Below are 22,844 nucleotides of genomic sequence, written 5' to 3' on the forward strand. Positions count from 1 at the left end.
ATCATATTTTGATTGATTAAGATAAATGGCATACTTACTTTAGGTGTAAGAAGACGAATATCAGCTATTAAAAATAACGTTGATTTGACAACTACTGACGTATAAATGACGTTTGTAAAACAAAGGGGAGTAACTCACACTATTCTGAGTCTACCGTTACAGTATAACAAAATAAATTGATATATGTCAATGATGTATAAACAATATTGTACTATATATACAATATGTTATAACAAAACACTTGGATTAAAATTTGCATACATAAAAACCTATAGTTGCTTTCATATGGATTTATTTTGGCCAATTATGAAAAAGTTATCATATAAATTATCTATAGTAACAACAAAGGGAAATTAAAAAATATATATATTATAGGTCCACACAAAACTCTTTACCAGGTAGAGATAGGTCAAAATACATCTAAAAATTCAATGTAACATGCATGTTGTACCACAGAAAAGTGGTCTCGGTTTTTCCCTACGGCCAGTAATAAAAAAGTAACAATATAATCTATTTATAGTAAAAACAAAGGGAGGTAATTCTTAAAACAAGGGTGCCTCATGGCAATGAACATTTGTTACATCAGAATCCCACCATGCATGCAGAAGAAATGCTCTAGACAAAGTCATTCTTAAATTTAACCTTTGACCTCTAAATATGACCTTGACCTTAAACCTAGTGACCTGGTTCTTGCGCACGACAATCCGTCTCAGAGGTGAACATTTGTGCCAAGTTTCATCAAAATCCCTCTATGCATGAAGAAGAAATGCTCCCGACAAAGTCGTTTTTGTATCTGACCTTTGGCCTCCAAGTGTGACCTTGACCTTAGACTTAGGGCCCGGGTTTTGTGCGTGACATGTTATCTCATCCAGGGTAATATTTATGCCAACTGATATTTAAATCCTGCCTTGCATGACAAAGTTATAGACCGGACAGGAAAAGAATCCTATTAACATTTGATCTCAAAATGTGACCTTGACCTTTAAGTCAGGGCTCTGTGTGTTGCGCATGACACATTGTCTCATCATGGGAAACATTTGTGCCAAGTAATATTAAAATCCCTTCATGGATGGCAGAGTTATGGACCGGACAGTAAAAAAGCCCTGTTGACATTTGACCTCCAATTGTGACCTTGACCTTTGAGCAAGGTCTCTGGGTCTTGCACATGACACGTCGTCTCCTCATTGGGAACATTTGTGCCAAGTGATATTAAAATCCCTTAACGAATGACAGAGTTATGGACCGGACACGAAGCAGACCCTGTTTATGCCATGTTAACATTTGACTGCTAAGTGTGACCTTGACCTTTGAGCTAGGGGTCTGAAAGTTGGGCAAGACATATCGTCTTATTATGAGGTGCATTTGTGCCAAGTAATATTAAAATCCCTTCACGGATGGAAGAGTTATGGACCGGACAGGAGAAAAGCCCTGTTGACCTTTGACCTCCAATTGTGACCTTGACCTTTGAGCTAGGGGTCCGGGTCTTGCACAGACACGTCGTCTCCTCATGGGGAACATTTGTGCCAAATGATATTAAAATCCCTTAATGAATGACAGAGTTATGGACCGGACACGAAGCAGATCCTGTTAATGCCATGCTAACATTTGACTGCTAAGTGTGACCTTGACCTTTGAGCTAGGGGTCTGAAAGTTGTGCATGACACATCGTCTTATTATGAGGTACATTTGTGCCAAGTAATATTAAAATCCCTTCATGAGTTATGGACCGGACAAGAAATTGCGGACGGACGGACGGATGGAATGACAGAATGACGGAAAAGCGCATTCCTATAGTCCCCGAAACTGGTTTACAACCAGTAAGGGACTAATAAGCTCTAAACAACGAGACAGTCAGACAATACCGTATTTATTACAACCAATCATAATGACGGGCCTCTCTATTACTTCCCCTTAATACTCTTTAGTTTTGGAAAGTTGTCATGGTAATTTGCAATCAATATGGCGGCGTAGAAAAGAATTCTATTTCCTGTTTTACAATTTTCGCATAAATCAAATATGTAAGGAATATTGGAGTATGTAAAACCCCAGAAAGTAGGACAGGAAAATCTTTCTACCATAAATATCTCGGTGAGAACACGGTTTTTACACATATTTTCTTCCTTGAACATGATATTGATATTTTAGACCAATAACTTTAGAAAGTGTGATATATAGGCAAGATTTTGAAAGAGTGATAGAAAATAGGCTGAGATGGAAGTGTGAAGCAGAAGAAATTTTTGCGGGAAGTCAGGAAGCATATAGGAAAAACAGGTCATGCATAAACGCAGTGGGCAGAATGGTTCAGAACTAGTCGAACTAATCCAACATATAGCCAGTTTGCACTTATTTTTGCGGTACTAAGGGAATAAATGAATAAAGGAAAGAAAAAGCAATATTATGTTGCTATTATTTCCTATTAACTTCGTAAACCTTTTCGTTTCCTCTATTATTTCAAGCAGAAAATCATTTTTCTAGTCCTTGTTTACATCTACATCTACATCTTTCACCCAACCGTCGATTTCCGACTATCACTGGGCGGCGCTGTCAGAGAAACTTTTAAACCCATCATGTTTCCGGTGCATGTGACCTTCACTTTCGCAAAGGGAGTTAATTCTAATTTCGCGGTACGGCATCCGACTTGATACAGCGCTTCTTGTGAAAATGTAAAATGTATAGGACCCCTAAATTTTCAATATGAATTTCGTGAGTAAGACATTAACAATTACTGCAATGTAAAATTAACACATTGGAAGGGTAATTCCGTAAAATAGTTGGATAACACAAAATTCATTACCAACTTAACTGAGTCAAATGATCGACGAGGGCATTTGAAAATAATTGACCTACGTTTACAAAAATAGGGTGTGAAACGTAATCAGCTTCCAAAGTAGGTCAAATTTGTTTACTGTAGAGAGTGCTGCACATTGTTGTTCTCGCAAAAATCAAATACCGCAAGACCAGGTGTAACGAGAAAATAGCAGCAAATGGTATACATGTGGTTTGTTTTATATTGTGATGGTCAAACTGTAGCGGTGGCTGCAAAAGTCAGAAATTAAAAAGCAGCCACGCAGCGACAGTAAGCTTGTCTAGGTTCAGAACCTACAATTAGAAAAAGCAGACAATAATGTATCAGTAGTGGTTGTTTTAGACTATGAATCATGTTTTGACAGAGTGTGGAGGTCAGGTCTTTTATTTAAAGCTAGAGAAAAGGGAATTAAAGGTAGGCTATGGTGATACTTATACAACTGCCTGAGTAACAGAAAATTCTACATTACTGTAAATGGTGAAAAGTCAAGAGTTTGTGTAAAGTCGGAATTCCTCAAGGATCAGTTTTATCACCATTTCTCTGCAACATATATACCAGTGATGCCTTGCTTTTGTGAAAACTAATACACAAATTATTGTGCTAAAGATAACTGTTGGTCAGAAAGTCAACTCACCCCACCCACTTCAAACAGTATCTACACATAAAACACATATGATGGCGATAATAAACAGTTGCGTTTATCAATAGATAAGTTTCCACATATCATTTCTTACCTTTCTGTTTTTCAAATCATGAAAATTATATATCAAACAATAAATATTATACAGCTGTACATACATGCCAGTTTTTATCGTAATTTTGTATGATTTTGCCGCTTTCATTAATATTAATTAATAGGAGAGATCGTGTTTGTATACAAATCTGTTGTATCTTCTATTTTTAGAACTGATAAGACATTGATCGGGTGGGCAAACGAAGAACGTCCATGTTTTTTTTGCGAACAGTGATGTTTTTCTAACGGCCTAAACTTTCTTAAAACACAAATTATATCAATAATTTTTTAATCAATGGAAAGGTTATAAAACAAGCAATTTATTAATTACTTTTTATTATTTCTTCGATATAAAATGGATTAATTATGAACGCTTAACTTACAATGTTTTTTCTAAAAGTTTTTGAACATCCCCTTACAGAAGTAAGCCTCTGTGGCGTACATGCTGCGTATTTGCTGTGTATAAGCCGCGAACACAGTAGTACGCCAGAGGAGTACATTTTACATACACCGCATGCCACGTACATGCCGCATACTATTTCGACAAGTACACAGCATGTACACAGGAGGTCACTAGTACACTTCAAGTACGCAGCACAGACTCTGAAAATTTAAGGAGTACACTGCATGTACGCAGGAGGGACTTGTACAAGAAAATAGTACACTGCATGTACACCGCAGATACTTTGAAATTTGTGCAGTACACTTCATATACGAGGGAAAGACTTGTACAGTTTTTTTTTTTATAAGTTAAAGTCTGAAGTAAACTTCATATACGTGGGAGGGACTTGTTCATTTTCTTTTGGTGTTTATACTTTGAATTTTTTTAGGTAAAAGTCTGAAGTACACTTCATGCAGGAAGGATTTGTACATTTTTTTTTTTTTTTTTTTTTTGAAGCAAGGACCGGTATTCTGAACAATGAAAATTTGCCATTTACTATTTGCAATGTTCATTTGTGAAGCTTACATCTTTAGTGATTTCTGAGCTGCACCTTGCATGCAGTGTAAAAATATATTCTTTTTCATTTTGAATTAATCCTGGAGCTTTCTAGCTTGGATAATTGAAAAGCCTTATTTGAACTTCGTTGCATTACATTTTGTAATACATGAAATAATTACCAAGATAATGCCTCAACAGCGCCCGAATGAGAAGAATTAATAGCTCTCACTGTTATTTGCATACTCTTAAGCAAAACACCATTCTATCATGTTTTATAAAGGCTTTAATGCTCATTATGTTAACTCATTAAGGCCTCATCAGATTAAAAAGTTGTTCATCGGATTTGCCGCTCGTATATTTTCAGAACGTTTTTGGCTAATTGCGCTCGCCCCATGAAAAAAATCAATCCAAAATTTTTTGGTGTGCTACTTTTTATGGACGTAAAAGTGTATAAATGCTTATATAATTCCAGTCCTAGATTGTTCTCAGATGGATTTTAATCAAAATAAATACATACTATGCACACATCGTCTATAATAAATCATAACACTTATATTTAGTTGTATTAAAGTTGTTTCCCCTTGATGCAGTTACGCCATTTTCTTCAAATGTTTACCAAATAACATGCTACAAAAATTGATTTATTTCATTGAAAAGTGGATGAAGAAAAGCATACTTATTTATTTGATAACATCAATCTACATTATTTTGGTAAGGGTAAATACTTATTGATGCATGTCACTTATCTTTTTTCCTGTTTTTTTCTGTCCAACTGATCAGCATTTGCATACAAAAGTTGGTGGGGTAAGGAATTTACATTATCACAGCAGTTTCGCCACAAGAGTACACAGCATGTATGCAGCAGGAGTACACAGCATGTACGCTGCAGGACTCGGGCCAGGAGTACACAGCATGTACGCCGCAGGAGTACACAGCACGTACGCCGCAGGAGTACACAGTATGTACGCCGCAGGGGTAGTACACCGCAGGCTCATTTGCATGTGAAAAGTTATGTGCCGCGTACATGCTGCGTACTTTTTCTCGCATACTAAATTCCTCCAGCGTACATCCTGTGTAATACGTAGTTCACAGCATGTACGCAGCAAGTAGTACGTGGCAGAGCTCATTTGCATGTCAAAAGTGTACTACAAACGTACTATCGGTGTATATCCTGCGTACTATTTGAAGCCCTTGATTTCAGTACACATCATGTATGCATCATATACGCTGTATGTACACAGCAAGAGTACGCAGCAGGCCTTTTTCTTCTGTAAGGGTCACTACGACTCTATTAAAATTAAATGTCAGTTAAAACGGTTATTCATCTAAAGAAGATATTTGAATATGAAAATTGTAAGTACTTCAAAACATTTTGAATTTTGAAAATCCATAAATGAGCGAAAAAGTTATTAAAAGTTAAAAGTTCCGATCCCATACACAAACGATGTAAAAACTTTTGTTTTGCCCACCACCAGATCAACAGATGTTAATGCGTGACATCACGGCGATGTCTCGTATATGCAAATGAGCTAATTTACATATAGTGATTTTATTTCATAGTTAAATACATTGACTTCAATTAAATACCATTTTTGCTCACTTATTTCATCAAATGGCGAAGATATGATGCCATATATGTGAAATTTGTAAAACTGCACTTAATGACCTTTGACCTAATTTCTTGACCCTAATTTGACCTTAGGATTGTGACTACTGGCATCACTGAACTACTTATATCATATACTTCACATATAACATAAAAGTTGCATCTTCACGAAATGCCTACGTAGGTGTTATCCAGCACATATGAAAATATTTGGTAAACTACATGAAGCCACACATAAGAAAACAATAATATACTGAGATGATGAGATATAAACCAGTTCAGAATAGTTCATTTGTGTGTATGCAATTTAAGCTTGCAAGCTTTTGTTTTCTGGGGTGTACAAAAAATAAAAAAAGATTGTATCCTGTTGGACGTTTTATTTTTATTTATTTATTTATTTGGTCGATTGCTCAAAATTGTGGTTTTTATTTTTATTTGTCCCCACCCCCCAACCTCAATTTTTTTTTTAAATCTCCCATAAACCAGAAAATAAAAAAAAAACACTGGCCTAAGAAGGCTATTAGTCCAAATAGTAGGATGTATGATTAAGGATACAGTGATAACTTGAGTGTCACTGACCCAGTATGTCTAAACTTATTCTGCATATTTCTGTTAGGAAGTCTCCAATGAAATCTGTTGGGAACATTAATTTTATTTAAACAGTATCATATTGTGTTTGAAAGATTGTTAAACTATCTTCATGAGATGAATGGGAAATTCACTTGTTTGTTGTGATTTTATTTCCTGGACTCGTCCACAAGATCAAAAAAAATTAGTCCACCCATGGATACTGATGATTTCACAGTATATATGGCAAAAAGAGAATAAATGTATCTTATAATTATTCATTGACCTTGTTTTTTGTATGATTTGTATTGTATAGAATGATGGCCTCAGATTGGGGTAAGAAAGCTACAAGCAGGATAGACAGGTCACAGTTTGAAAATGATGAACTGTTGCAACAACTTGGTACACAGTTTGACGTCAACTTTACAGACTATGACAAATGGACGAGGAAAACAAAAACAAGACCAACTGTGAGAGAAGGTATTTCAAGTCCTGAAAATAGTTTGTCTCTAAATGAAGAGTTTGTAAAGGGTTTAATTATTTTTTTCGATGTTGTAAAAAAGTTTTTGCAAATTTTGTGGTCACTTACACGAAAACTTTTAATTTTCTTGAAATGCAGGCTTGGTTTGAAGTTTGTTTAATGTTTCCATTATTTTAAATGACAGTCATGCAGTGTTGTATATTTTGTAAACTTTTGTCAGTCAAAAAAAAAAATTAGATTTTTCTGATTTATCAGAACTGTCTAATGTTTTGAAAGAAAACATATTGATGTTACGTGTTTTTAGTTGGTTATTTCTTAAACTGCAGCACAAAGGGAGCAAGCAAAGCGAGCAGCCTCTGCAGAATCATGTAGACATGGGCAGATGACATACAGGGAAAAGAAGGTACATGCCAAACAACAAGAGGAAGAAAAGGAACGTTCAGAACGTATGAAAATTTTGGAGGTAATAGTTTTATACTGAACCTGTTCATGCTTGATGGCAATTGAACAGTGCAGGCTTCCATCATCATTTTGCGAGAGAAACATCAACATAACATAATGATAATGTATAATTATGAATAGTTCTTGAAATGGGTAAAATCCAAAATTTGAAATGTAGACTTAACGTAAAAAGTTGTCATACTACTTTGACTCGCCCGCCCGCTTAGCTCAACAGGGAGAGTGCAGATCTATGGATTGCGGGGTTGTGAGTTTGATCCTAGGGAGGGGTGTATGTTCTCCATGACAATTTGTGGGCAAGTTAGCAGTTATTTGCAGAGAACAGGTTTGTACTGCAGAATCCAGGAATGCTGATTAGGTTAACTGACTGCCATTAGCAATAATACGTACTGTTGAAAAAGCAGCGTTAAACAAAAAAAAAAGCAAAATGTACTTTGACTCAGTTTTGTTGTTATGCCTGGTTTTAAGGGCCATGAGTCCATTCAGTACTACTGTTTGATCCACTTAATTAGTATGAGGGTTGTTCGCAAACTTATTAGTGGCTTATTTTGCAAGATCCAAGAATTAATTAAGGATGTAAAAAGATTTATAGCCAAATATGTATTCTCTAACTGTAAAATACTACCTTGCTAAATTGGGTTTTAGTGATAAATCCAAAATTAATCAAGATATTTTGATAATTAAAAAGGTTCTGTTACCACCCTCAGATTTCTTTTAAATGATGCAAGTATCACTGGCATTGTTATTTGTATTATCTTTAAATAGAAATTGAGCAAAAACCTTGTTACAGAAAAGAGGTTGATCAATTTACAGTAGGTGAGGGCTTTAGTAAGAGGGCTACCTTGTAGGGGTGAAGCACATTTCAATACCTCTCTTGAACATAGTCCAAGCTGTCTAGCGTCCCTAAAATTCCTACTTTTTCCTATTTTTTTTCAATTTGGCTAAAATTCCTATTTTTTTTAAAAAATCCAAGGAAATTCCTAAAAAGGCCCTATTTTTTCACAAAAATTCCTAATTTTTTAACTTTTTTGCAATGATCAAAAAGAGAAAATATTTTAAATGTTGTTTAAAAGTTCTTCTAATTCAGAAAAAAACAGTTTAGCACAGTTCAAAGCAGTTTACCAGTGGTAGACGTCTTTTCTGTAAATAAAGCTCTATTTGTGAGTTACTTTTATGTCAATCACATAAAGGTAAGCACATTACATGGTCTTTAAAGTCCATATTTTAATTTGAAAATTCCTAAATTTAGCCCTAAAATTTCCTTAAAATTGTACCAAATTCCTAATTTTAGCCCTATTTTTTGTACAAATTGCCCTAAAATTAGCCCTAATTTTTTGTCAGGGTATGCTAGACAGCCTGCATAGTCAAACCAAGTTAAGCCATGCCATGGGAAAACCAACATAGTGGCTTTGCGACCAGCATGGATCCAGACCAGCCTGCGCATCCGCGCAGTCTGGTCAGGATCCATGCTGTTCGCTAACAGTTTCTCCAATTCCAATAGGCTTTAAAAGCGAACAGCATGGAGCCTGACCAGACTGCGCGGATGCACAGGCTGGTCTGGGTCCATGCTGGTCGCAAACCCACTATGTTGGTTTTCTCATGGCACGGCTCAGTTAACTATTACTAAGCTTAGAAGCAGTTTTTAGAGGGATCTTCTTACAGATTTGGATTACCAACATAATGAAAATGGTATCTATTATAGTATTACATGTAGTTGGCTACATCTGCTGGAAAATTTGTGTATCACTTACAGATAGAAAGGTATTCAACTGAGTTATTATCTTTTCTTCCTAAGATAGTATCATGTGACCACAAGAAAAAAAAAACTTTGAGCTTCTATAGAATTGTCATGTTTTCTTAACAGTTGTCTTATTTTTCAGCTACGAATCAAAACCAGGAAGAAGACACTAGATGAATATGAAAAGAGATATGCTGAACTGTATCCTTTGAAAATATCAAAGTTCAAGATTCAATGAAATTAGAACTTTAACTGTCAATGCTATCTAGGTTACCTAGATTTATGTAGTTTGTGCAGATAAAATATCAGAAATAAGTGAGGGAACAAATATCCACACTGACATCATCAAATCAAGTTGTTTTGTAAGATGGACAGCAATGTCTTTAAAATATAAAAAAAAATCATTAATTAGTACTAATCTAATGAAGTCAGTTCCTTAAAGGTCAACTACAAATATCTTTAGAAGTAAGGTAAAATCTTTCTGATACACAGAACCTTTACCGTAATTGGCCGAATATAAGACGCACATTTTTTTTACGAGATTTTGGTCTCGAAGGACCGATGCGTCCTATATATGGGGATAGAAGACGTGCAGATATTACTGAAGAGAACTTGTCTACATATTTGGTTTAAACAATATTTATTTTCAGCAGATATACAGCAAACATACATTTACACAAATCAAGGATTGAGTAGAAAGCTAAGCTTATTTAGAAACAGTCTACATATTTTACTTGAATAGTTTCTTGCTTCTTAAAACTTGCAGAATCATATTGTTTTTACTTAATAGTGTTTTCTCAACTTAAGAAATACTAGTACTTGACATAAATCTATAGGTAAACACCTTTCAATGTTTTGAAATAGACTAAAACTTGTAATTCAAAATCATTCATAGGTCTTTGGTTGTGTGGTTTTTGATCACTCACATATAAACCATGTGCTCTTGTAAGCTTGTTTATAGTCACCAACTGTAATCCGTATACAGCGACACCTTCTGAATAATGTTAGAAACTTTAGTTGGTAGCGAAGCCCACCTGCTTAGCTCAGTAGGGAGAGCGTTGGTCTACGGATCGCGAGTTCTATCCCTGGGCGGGGCGTATGTTCTCCGTGACGATTTGATAAAAGACATTGTGTCTGAAATCATTCGTCCTCCACCTCTGATAATTCATATGGGAAAGTTGGCAGTTACTTGTAGAGAACAGGTTTGTACTGATACAGAATCTAGGTTCACTGGTTAGGTTAACTGCCCGCCGTTACATAACTGAAATACTGTTGAAAAACGGCGTTATATCGAAGCATCCAACCAAGATAGTATGAGATACAAAAGAGGCTCCAATTACAGAAGCTTCCTTGATTTTTTAGTGTGCCAGGTGTAAAGGATTTATACATGGCACTTCTGTTCAAAATAATATTAGTGGTTATATAAGACTTTTTAGTTTGTGGAGTCCATGGTTTCGTAGTTTGGTGTCTTACACCTGATGGAACCACTTGAACCACTGCTCTTAATTACTCCTATAGATGCAATATAGTTAAGGTTAAACATAAACTTGTACCCATTTACAAAGGAATCCAGTAACTTGGTTAGTGGTCATACTTACATGTTCCATAATGCTTAAATAAATCCAGAAGGCACATCTGTTTGACTCTATCAGTTAAGTTGGTAGATTGTCATATAACCATTGCTGCTTCTTCTCATGGAGAAAAAAGGCCAGGCTGTCAGTGCTATGAAATAGATGGTAGTGTAGTATGAAATGCCATATGTTACAAAAAAAAAATCTGCATTTATGAAAACATTAAATGGAATTTGAGAACTAATGTTTGACCTTAATTGAGACCAGTATTGAACAGAATATACTGCTTAGAGATGAGATAGAATCGAAAGAAGAAAACACACTGGACAATGTCAAAGGGTTGTTAAGAAGATACGAAAAATACAGGGTAAAATATGCTTTTATCTTGTTATAACAGTAATTTTAGATAATACTGTGAAATCATTCTAATTTTATGGATACAAACTTTCTTAAATTTGCCTAAAATGGTTATTTCTTTGGGATACAATTTTGTAGATTTCCATTTATCAGGTTAAAATAATAGGATCTTTGCTTGACATATGGCTTGGGATTTTATTTCGTGGATTGACACAGTCACAAAATCTTTGAAAATAAGTCCCCCCTGAATATTAATGAATTCACAGTATAAGGTATGCATACTTAGCATGTTGAGAATTCAGTATACTTGGAGATAAGTATTATGTAAATATGTAACAGAACTTTAAAGTAAAAGAAATGTTTCTGAAGAGAATTTCTTCATCTCTAAAAATATGATATTAAACCCCTTTGAATAATAAATGGTACTGCCCCAATTGAGTGATAGACCAATCCATTTTAGAAATTTAGCAGGATAAAGGTTAAGCTTTCTTATGATAGCAGCTCGAAGTTTACTGGTATAATAATGTGAATCACTCAGACTCTTTAATCCATTTTCAGGTCTGCATGCAGGGTAAGCCCTCAGCACAAGGTTTGAAAAACTGTGTTTGCAGACAGTTGACAGGAAAGACATAAGCAAAAGTGAAACCTTGCACCCTTAACTTATAAACTTATTGTAACATTCTAAGAAAGGGAACAGCTTTGTATGGAATTGAAATTTTGTATCTTTGACTTTTAGCATGAATATGAAAATAAATGTTTTGAATACAAAATGTTAAAACCTCAGCTGTCTAGATAGCATACAATTTTATATTCTTCAGGGTGGTATAGCCACATTAAGTACACATTTTAAAAAGGATTACGCCCAGGCCTTAGAAGACTTGGCTGCCGCAGAAGTGAGACTGAAACAAAAAATGGAAAGTATGTACATGTTTGCTTTATTATTTTTTTATTTCATGCATTATCAATAATGTTATAATGTTTTTACACATGCAGAGTTCCCAGTGTTCTCTAATTTTTGATGACCAGAATGGGCAGATTAGTTAGGTTCATTTATCATTGATTAAAGCATTTAATATGAATGGATTGGTGGAATCATCACTAATTGTATTTTTTTATTTTTTTTTATTCAACCTTAAGTTTGATCAGTTTTTCAACATACTAGTAATAGATTTGAAAAATTTGGTTGTTTCTGCCCATTCAGGCCAATAAAATTGGAATATATTGTTGACGAAAAAGTAAAAGACACGTTCTTATAGTTCTTTCAAGACATTTTATGAGACATGTCATAAGCTTAAGTTTATGTACCAGTATATAGCTTAAATGATATTATGCAAATAGTCTGAGCCATGCCATGCTAAAAATAACATAACTACAGTAAAGATGATGTCAATGACATACTTTTCAAAATTAGAAATCACATATAAACTATGTGTATTCATATACTACTGTACTGTAAGAGAAGACAAATGGTGGCTTTTTAAAATAAATATTTTACTTTAAATTTTTCATAGAATATTTTACTTTAAGTACTGAAGTTCTAGCTAATATCAGGTATTTAGCAAAGCAAAAATGACTAGAGCAAAGAAAAAATTACTAGGATGACTACATGGCATGGTCCGTCTGTTACGATTACTAGTACTGTACCTTGTAAATCTGTCTGCAATCTGTACACTGTACACAATTTTCATGTGTTTTATCAATATATGTATTTGGTCATGTTGCTGTAAGCCAAAAAGGACATCTTTCTTTATTCAAGTTGTCTGTCAGGCTGAATGGAATAGATTAAAAGTGTTTCTTAATCTATGTACAACTTTTGAACTATAAAGACTTTTGTCAAGAAGTTCATGCACAACAGATACATGCCTTTGTATTGTAGCATCTCGAGAGGTGACTGCGAAAGAGAACTATGTGCTTCTTTATTTATATGCACTCAGATCTCTTTTGTATTCAGTCCTCGATCTACAGAATTCCTGAGGGATTGGTCTTGTCTGAGGCAATTAGGGGAAGTTACCAATATGTCCCATGGGATTCTGCAGATGTTATAACATGAAACAAAAATATATTAATTCTATTCTAGCATAAAACGTAAAGAAAATAAACAAAAATAAATAAAGTGTCTGTCAAAATCATTCAATTTTCATGAAATGCACAGAATGACAGCATGGCTTGGTCACAATGACATTATTTCTTTTTGAATTATGAGTTTCCATAAGATGATAGTTTTGTGTCTTGCCGCACACTGCCCATATGTAAAAATGTATGATAAAAGCATGTGAGCATAAAAATCCCTCTGTTATCACATATTTACCCTCCTGTTAAAACACCCCTCCATGTTTACAAAAATCAAACAAAAACAGAACAACAGCAGTTTTATGCTAGAATAAGAATTTACCAGTCTTTTGAAGAGACTTCTGCTTAATATTAATTTGTATCTGTTCTAAATTCATAGTTTGCTCTGTCTGCAAGGCAAAAAACCTTATATTACACATTATATGGTGTAACTTTTAAATTTATATTCTAATAGCAAATTCTTCTTCTTTTGCAATGACATATTCAGTTTAGTTATGTTATAATGTATGTAATTTATCTCTTTTTGAAATAGAATTAAAAGGTAATTTAATAACAGGACACAGTTAGATACAGAATTGTACACTTCTGTTATATTAATCATTGGTTGGGGCCTCCCTTTAATATTGATATATATGATACTGCAGATTTATACATTTTCATATTTTTTCATTTGACTGCTTGCGGTTATATAAGGGACTGCAAAGACATTTATATTTCCTGGTTATTTTGATGACAAATTTTCGTTCATATTAGAAATACCGGTAAGATGGTAGATGTCTCTTGAATTGTACATTTTTACACAGACAGCAAAATGCATTTGAGCTGGGCCATGAGAAAACCAACATAGTGGCTTTGCGACCAGCATGGATCCAGACCAGCCTGCGCATCCACACAGTCTGGTCAGGATCCATGCTGTTCGCTAACAGTTTCTCTAATTGCAATAGGCTTTGAAAGCGAACAGTATGGATCCTGACCAGATTGCGCGGATGCGCAGGCTGGTCTGGATCCATGCTGGTCGCAAAGCCACTATGTTGGTTTTCTCATGGCACAGCTCGATTAAAGGCATCTGGAGTTTAATAATATTTGTGGAAAGTGTAATTTTTTTCAATATGAAAACTAATACATAGATTTGCAGTATTATAGATAAGTTAAACAGGTTGTTGACAAGGTATGCATACGGATGTATTTTGTCTGCCCAGGACCCGTATAAACCCAGGTTTACACTGAGGGTAATATGAATCATAGGCAGGCAATATACACTTGATATTTCCTATCAACACCCTGTCAAACTTAAATAATTTATACATATATTTATGCCTCTCTTTGAAGAAGATGAGAATATTTTGTTTTGCTCCTTGTCGGTCTGTCAGTCTGATGGTCTGTCTGATGGTGTCCGATACTAAAAGAACATAGGATGGTCAATAGATAACCTGTATTGTCTTGGGATAAAGGTCAAGAACAAAAAGACATTGAGACTGGAAACAGTTGAGTCTTTGCTTATTAACTAAAGAATGCTTTGCCCACAGGTGTTTGAAGCTCTATCAATGAAATATATAGAAAGGTTAGATCTCTTGAAGAGTGTATTAACCTTTAGCCTGCTGGTGGCAACTGACTCTGCCTTTGCGACCAGTGTAGACCAAGATCAGCCTGCACATCCGTGCAGGCTGATCATGGTCTGCACTGTTCGCTATTCAGCCAGTAAATTTTCAGTGAACATCCCTTGGAATAATAAATGGTATTGCCCAAATTGAATGATGGACCAGTCCACTTCAGAAATTTAGAAGACTAAGGGTTAAGTGTGCAGGATATGACAAAGCATCTGTTAATTGGTAGAGCTTCAAGCACTTGTGGTTTGATCTACAGTTGTCAAAATTCATAGTATTATTGCCAGTGGTTCACTAGGTAGATGGCTATTGTATTTGGATCAGTAGGTCAGATCTGTAGACTGGCAATGGGTGGCATACATATTTTACAAAAAAAGCTCTTGTTTTATTAAATTTCATATATTCTATTTATAATGTATTCTCCTTTATTATAATACATATAATATCTATAAGAAGCTTCATAACAATATATTTGAGCCGCACCATGAGAAAACCAACATAGGGCATTTGCGACCAGCATGGATCCAGACCAGCCTGCGCATCCGCGCAGTCTGGTCAGGATCCATGCTGTTCGCTTTCAAAGCCTATTGCAATTAGAGAAACCATAAGGGAACAGCAATGGATCCTGACCAGACTGCACGGATGCGCAGGTTGGTCTGGATTCATGCTGGTCGCAAATGCACTACCATATGTTGGTTTTCTCATTGTGCGGCTCATTTTAGAAATTCATTTTGTCATCATTTCATGATTGGTGAATTAATTCTAGTCATTGTTTTGGTTTATTCTTACTTGAAAGAATTCGAGATATGCTGTCAGCAGTTTATATCAGTAATATAATTATCTGGATACAAAAAACTTCTGAATTTTTGTAGGATTTACTGAATAGATTAAAAAATATAGGTGAAATGAAAGATTTAAATTAGAGTGGAAAAGCAACCTTCAAAAGAAAAAAACAATGCTGTGTACACATAATCCTTGGTTGATATCCGACCAGCACTTTTTTATTTATCTCAAGCAATCAAATAATCCAATCAAGTTCCATAATTTTGAATTGTTGCAGTAAAATCCTTGAATCATGATTCTCTGCAATATCTTAATGCTTATTTTAGATAGATTGCGAGTTTCTTATCCATCTCAGTTTAGAATCCTTAAGGAAAATGTCTTCTGTTGAAATACTCAAAATGTCACCTTGCATTTATATTTTAGCTATTCATATTACTTAACCTTTAGCCTGCTGGCAGCCTTTGCGACCAGTGCAGACCAAGATCAGCCTGCACATCTATGCAGGCTGATCATGGTCTGCATTGTTTGCTATTCAGTCAGTAAATTTTTAATGAACACCCCTCCAAATAATAAATGGTAATGTCCAAATTAAATAATGGACCAGTTCATTTTAGAAATTTAGCAGGCTAAGGGTTAACGTAATGGACCGGTAATGACAATCAGCTGTTTCCATGCAATAACATATCCTTCATATGCAATTTCAGCATCCCCTGGCCATAGTAGAAAATTATTTTTCATTTCGGCCAGAGAATGCCAAAATAACATAATGGAGAGAAAGTAATGGAATGGAAATTACTAATTATCATTACAGGGCCTCAAAATTAGGTCAATGTAAAAACTGCATTTGGCAGAAATAAATTATAAGTGACAACATTAATATGCTATTCAGATAGAACAATAATTGTTTCGTTTTATGTATGAAATATGATCTACAAATTGTTACAGATTTTAAATGTTTTGAGATGATTTTTCTCTCAAAATAATACTTAATCTCATAGCAGCTTTATTGGAATAAGCAGAAACATAACTCTGATTTACATATAAAGACATCTGAAAATGACTAAAGTTAAACCTTTGAAACTTTGTATTCTTATTTTTTAACGTGTATATATATATATTTCTTGGTAAAATATTTGGAGCTGCACTTTTCCTGATTAAGACCTAAATACACTTGTTTATTTAATATCAGTTGGAGAGGAAGTAGACCAAGAACCATAACTCTGTCTTGCCAATTGTGTGTGCTCTTAGTTTAAGTTTGGATTTAGAGTATACTCTGGTATCAGAGAACCAAACTATTTTCAGATGGTCTTTTTTGTAGTGCCAGAATTTTTTATTTCATACCATTCTTCACTTTGTTATTGTCTTGAAATTTCACGTTTTATGAGACCACTCTTTGGGTCATTTTGTAGATGAGTTTTATTAAGACTAATATTCAATTAATCTTCTTGAATTAATATTCACTTTTAATTTATTTAAGATATTTTAGATGTTCACTTTGTATTTAGGTGATGGAAGTACTGAACAGAAATTTCTCTTAACCCCAAACAATCATAAAGCTAATAATAAATTAATTCACAGCTGCATCTCTATAAAGAAAATTTACAAGAGCCATGCCATGAGAAAACCAACATAGTGGCTTTGGGACCAGTATGGATCCAGACCAGCCTGCGTGGATAGTCTGGTCAAGGTCCATGCTGTTCACTAACAGTATCTCTAATTCCAATAGGCTTTGAAAGCGAACATCATGGATCCTGATCAGACTGCGCGGATGCTGGTCGCAAAGCCGCTATGTTGGTTTTCTCATGGCACGGCTCAAATGGTCTGTTTGTGCAAAATAGTCTGTATGTTGCCAGAAACAGGTACATGTGTCCATATAAGGCCATGGTAATTAATTGCTAGATTATCATCCACATTTTTGTTACAGCAGGGGAGGGTGGGGAGAGGATTTTAATTTCTATTTCTGATAATTGATAGCATGCTGTGTGAAAACACAAAACAAATATGAACAAGATTTAAAAACCAAATGTACATTAGTTTTTATCAATTAAACAAATGGATAAAGACTGGGGGAGCAAAAGTTATGGCGGGCTGGGTAAATAATGTAGCAGTTAATTTATTATGTCCTTACTGATGTTTCATACAGTTTTAACCATGAAATGAAAACTATGTTGATAAAGATACAATTTTTGTTACAGCTTTAAAAACCTTCTTCTGGTTGTAGGTGCAGATGGGAATATCCGGCTGGAGGATGACTAATTAGGAGTAATGAGGTTCTTCCGAGTTCCCTCTAAACTAGTTACCAAGAGCCAGATGTTTCCATCCATGTCGGTCCTACAACCATTTCTTGCATAATATATTCTAGAAGTAATAGAAGAAATTTAGAATTAAATAAATGACTTACTTTGTTTGTTTGTTTGTTTTTTTGGGTTTAACGCCGTTTTTCAACAGTATTTCAGTCATGTAACGGCGGGCAGTTAACCTAACCAGTTTTCCTGGATTCTGTACCAGTACAAACCTGTTCTCCGCAAGTAACTGCCAACTTCCGTACATGAATGATCAGAGATGGAGGACTAATGATTTCAGACACAATGTCGTTTATCAAATAGTCACGGAGAACATACGCCCCGTCCGAGGATCGAACTTGCGACCCCGCGATCCGTAGACCAACGATCTTACCTACTGAGCTAAGCGGGCGGGCTGACTTACTTTGTAGTACTATTTTCTAAAAAGTAGTATTCATAAGTGTAGTTTGTTGTGACATCATTGACAGTTTGAAAGTCATCCTATTCTCTGAGGTGTAAGACAAGTTTTGCCTGCATTATTAAAAACTCTAATCTTGTTTGCAAGAGAAACATTTTTTATGCAATAATGCTAAAGAAAATGAAGAAAAATAATATTATTAAAAGTAGAGAACCTATTTTGTCATACAAATACAAATACAAATACAAATACATGGCATTTATATAGCGCAAAAATTATAAAATATTCTATTGCGCTTTACAATTACATAACACACATTTAACATATATACATACAAAATATGAACAGGATTCTAGAACTTAGATTTAAAGATTTTCTTGGACATGTATAAATACTATTTTACACCACTTCTGATATTTTGTATTTTAACAAGACTAAACTCATTGTTCATCGAGAACTTTGTCACTTTCCTCTTAATACTTTTTGTGAAGATTGAGGCTTTTTTTCAGATTCTTTTTAATTCAATTAAAAACATGTTTATATGGTACAGAAAATCTGGTTACAGTAATTGTTTCAGGCAAAAATTAAGTTAAAAGTTTAGAGAAAATTTTGAAGTAGATCTTAGAGAATAATCTAATTGTTCACCTCCACGGCGACACTTCGCAAGGCAATCCATATCAGTTATGTAAGACTTACATAATTATACTGTGAAGTCATTCTTCTCATTGTTCAGACTTATTTGCCAGACTTTTAAGGTAGTTTCAAACCTCAGCATTGAGCTACAATCAAGTAAAATTCATATTTGTTTTATCTTTATTTTGGTATCTTATTTTGGCTAAAACTGATCTTTCTTTCAAATTGAAGTTTGGTCATATTATGAACATTAGAACATGAGTTTTTGTCTCTAAACTATCTTAACAATGCCAAATTAAGAAAAAAAAAAAGATGCCAGAATCAGGAATCGAACCCGTGCTGCCACGGCAATAAAAATTTTCCCATTGTCTTAATCAATGCACCATGGAGGAATATGTATTTAATGATTGCTAAATATACATATTTATTATTAAGGCAGTTTACCTCGAGTAAAGCTTTACAAACTCTCTTCAATTTTCAGTGTAAAAGTGAGTAAAAAGAACTAATTCTCATGTGTTTCCATAACATATAGTCTGTCAGTAATTAAGTTTCAAAGCTTTCTTAAGAAGTCTAGCATTAATTTCCTGATACCTTAAAATTTTTCATTCTTTTGTTGTCGTACAATCTGGAAGCCAGTGCCTTTATATTCAGGGCCTCATGAAATACTGTAGAATCATTTAATCCAGTTGGCATGAAATTTAGTGGTTTCAATCAGAATGACTCTTTGTGGGAATGTGAATTTGCAGGTTTTTCAGATAAAAGAAATTGACGGTGTACATTTTCTTTGAGATTATTTTTTCTAGATTGACCCAACCACTAAATCTTTGAACATTTGACTGTGGCTTTTTTTGGTCACAGAATTATGCCAATGACATTGAATAATTTCATGTTACAGTATTTGAAAAAGTCGTGTATATTTTGCTCCGTCAATGTTTCAGGCAAGGAGAAAAATGTTCTGTTGAGGGGTAGACTTGAAAATAATTGATGAACATTTGTGAATGTTTCAGAGGTTGAACAGGAGGTTGCTGAGGTTGATTCGAGGTTAAAAGAGAGACAAGAGGAGCTTCATATTTTATTAAATTATAAGGTATGTTATATATCATTAATAAAGCATGATGCTTTTGCTGCTATAGCAGCAATTTTTGTAATCATTAAAAAATTTCTGGATGGAATGTAACTCATATGAAAAAAGGAGATAATTATAATATCTTTTTGCACTAAGCTTACAGTTTGTAGTTGGCATTTACGTGCATTTTTAAAAATCATAAGCAAAAGAAAAATAATTTCAGATCATTTGTAAGGGCATTCAATAAAATAATATTAGAAGACTAGAATGAAATACGAAAACGATTATGTATGCAAACATAAATGTTCATGTGCATAAAGCATTGGTAATAACTAACAAATAAATCTTTATTGAAACTTGTTTTATAATGTGTTTTTCAGCTTTGTTTTGATTTTTTTACTGGAACAAACAAATATCCTGTCTATAATTTGGTCACCACATATACAATCAACATCCATCCTCCAACCACCTGTATGAAGTGACTTTTCCATTAAACAACCAATTAAAATCTTCACCCTCTCAACCCCCTCTTCCCGTATTTGATATAATATAAATGCATCTAACTTTTTCATTTTGAGGTCACATAAAACAGACCGCAGCAGGTCAGATTGTCTGTTAATGTATCTATTATATGTTCAAGGTCCCGGTACAGAACTTTCTGACAGGCATTTTCGCACACATCTAATTGAGAGTAAGTTTGCACATGTATATGATTAACCTTTCAAGTCTAGTAAACAGTTTCCATAGTCATTGGATTGAGAGGTGTCCGAGTAAACTGTTTCCATACGTAGTCATTGGATTGGGAGGTGTCCTCCATCATAAAACAAGTTTTGAACATATTTTTAATTTTGGATACATGGTGTATCAGCTGTTCAGCATATTACTTGTCGTTCTAAATTTTCAAGAATAATAATTATTGTTAAAGAGATCAATTTTGGCAGTCCCTTGTGTAGTCCCTTAATTAATGCAGCTCCTACAGTTCACCATATAGCAGTTTTAAATTGTCATTATCTTTTATGAGAATATGAGGGAAGGCAGAAAAGCAGGCAGGAGAAAAAATATTGCTATTTCACAGCTTAGAAAACTAAATGTAACTTCACAGTTCCTCAATTGCAGGATAAAGAATATCCAGTAAAAGCCATGAAGATTTCAAACTTACAGAAAGAAATTCAAAGTTTAAAAATATCTAATGAGGTAAGAAATTATTTATTTGTATTTTCCTTTACATTTTCTATACTTTATTGTGTGTTTCTGTTTCTCCAGTAAATCATTTTTGTCTTGAATAAGCTAAGTATATATTTTATTTCAGTTGTTCAATTAGATAAAGAGATCCTAACCTTTATTGTCTTTATTTATGACTAATGCAAACACAAGTTTTTATTGAAGTCTTTTAATTTTGTGAAAAGAGTATTTCGCCACGTCCATTTTCAATGGCATCTGACCTATGGAAGGTTGGTGGTTTCTACCCCAAGTGCCTTTTCTTGCCAGAAATAATCTCTGGAGTAACATCTGGTGTCTTTTCTCAACGTAATACTTTGTAGTCACTATAATAGACAACTTACGTTATATGAGCCGCGCCATGAGAAAACCAACATAGTGCGTTTGCGACCAGCATGGATCCAGACCAGCCTGCGCATCTGTGCAGTCTGGTCTGGATCCATGCTGGTCGCTAACGGTTTCTCTAATTGCAATAGGCTTTGAAAGCGAACAGCATGGATCCTGACCAGACTGCGCGGATGGTCTGGATCCATGCTGGTCGCAAATGCACTATGTTGGTTTTCTCATGGTGCAGCTCATATAACCTAAGTTGACTATTTGTCTTAAGATAGTGGACCTGTAATAACAGTGAGAAATTTGGTTCCATTACATATTCTCCATATGAAATACTGGCATTTTCCATTTCATACAGAAAGCCAAATTCTTATACGAGCTACATTTATTGTCTAAGTATGCCGAAGTAGACAATCTGATATGTGCAAGCACACAAATTATACAGTATTATTTAAGGTCCACTACTTTAATGCACAACAACAAACAAGAATTACATTAATTGCAGACTTTCTGGGAATTACCAGTACAGTAATGGGCAAATATAGGTCATAAACTGTTGAAGTAAATCATATAATTTCACTGGCATGAAATTTTATGTTTAGGCCAAAGTGACTATTGTTTGGGAATATTAATTTGAAGGTAAAATGAATGCCACTTTCGTTTGTTCGTGAAATAAGTCCCCTGTCAATATTAATGATTCTACAGTGTTTATTTTGTTCCTATATATACACAGGAAGACCAAGAAGAACTTGAACATATAACGAGAACGGAGCTGAGTAAATATGAACGCGAGAAGCAGATGACGCAGAACAGTATTACAAAACAAGTCACAGAATCATGCATCGAAATGATGCATCCAAGTCTAAAGGAGATGGCATTACAAAATATGGTCATGAAAAAAGTAAGAGTGTGCAACCTCACCCCCCCCCACACACACACACACCGAGATTTCTTGCATTTTAAAAAATCTGTAAAATTATCTCGGTCGACTTGTCACATTTTGTTTGTGTATGTTAGAAAGGGGTAAGTTCACTAACCCTACTATTTTGCCCTGTAATTTCAAATACATTAAATACTTAAAGAAATATCATTTACGTCTTCTTTCAAAGAGACTAACCTTAGAGCTTCTCAAAAACATCAATAGACCAGTTCTATCCACAGTATGTGAATATTTACATC

The 22,844-nt window shown here is 34.5% G+C and overlaps 1 protein-coding gene across 1 annotated transcript in view; it reads left to right on the forward strand.

The window, feature by feature from the left end:
• The first annotated feature begins 1,928 nt into the window (after positions 1 to 1,928).
• The window catches only part of LOC123548846 (uncharacterized protein C20orf96-like), a 33,856-nt gene continuing 12,940 nt past the window's right edge, over positions 1,929 to 22,844 (forward strand). The window contains exons 1-9 of the mRNA XM_045336430.2: positions 1,929 to 2,088; positions 6,969 to 7,132; positions 7,460 to 7,596; positions 9,473 to 9,531; positions 11,169 to 11,268; positions 12,077 to 12,176; positions 20,056 to 20,135; positions 21,231 to 21,308; positions 22,399 to 22,566. Coding sequence (XP_045192365.2) covers positions 6,970 to 7,132; positions 7,460 to 7,596; positions 9,473 to 9,531; positions 11,169 to 11,268; positions 12,077 to 12,176; positions 20,056 to 20,135; positions 21,231 to 21,308; positions 22,399 to 22,566 — 885 coding nt within the window. The 5' untranslated portion in view covers positions 1,929 to 2,088; position 6,969. The remainder of the gene's footprint in view (positions 2,089 to 6,968; positions 7,133 to 7,459; positions 7,597 to 9,472; positions 9,532 to 11,168; positions 11,269 to 12,076; positions 12,177 to 20,055; positions 20,136 to 21,230; positions 21,309 to 22,398; positions 22,567 to 22,844) is intronic.

This window comes from Mercenaria mercenaria, chromosome 6 (genome assembly GCF_021730395.1).
Source record: "Mercenaria mercenaria strain notata chromosome 6, MADL_Memer_1, whole genome shotgun sequence".
Lineage (NCBI taxonomy): Eukaryota > Metazoa > Mollusca > Bivalvia > Venerida > Veneridae > Mercenaria > Mercenaria mercenaria.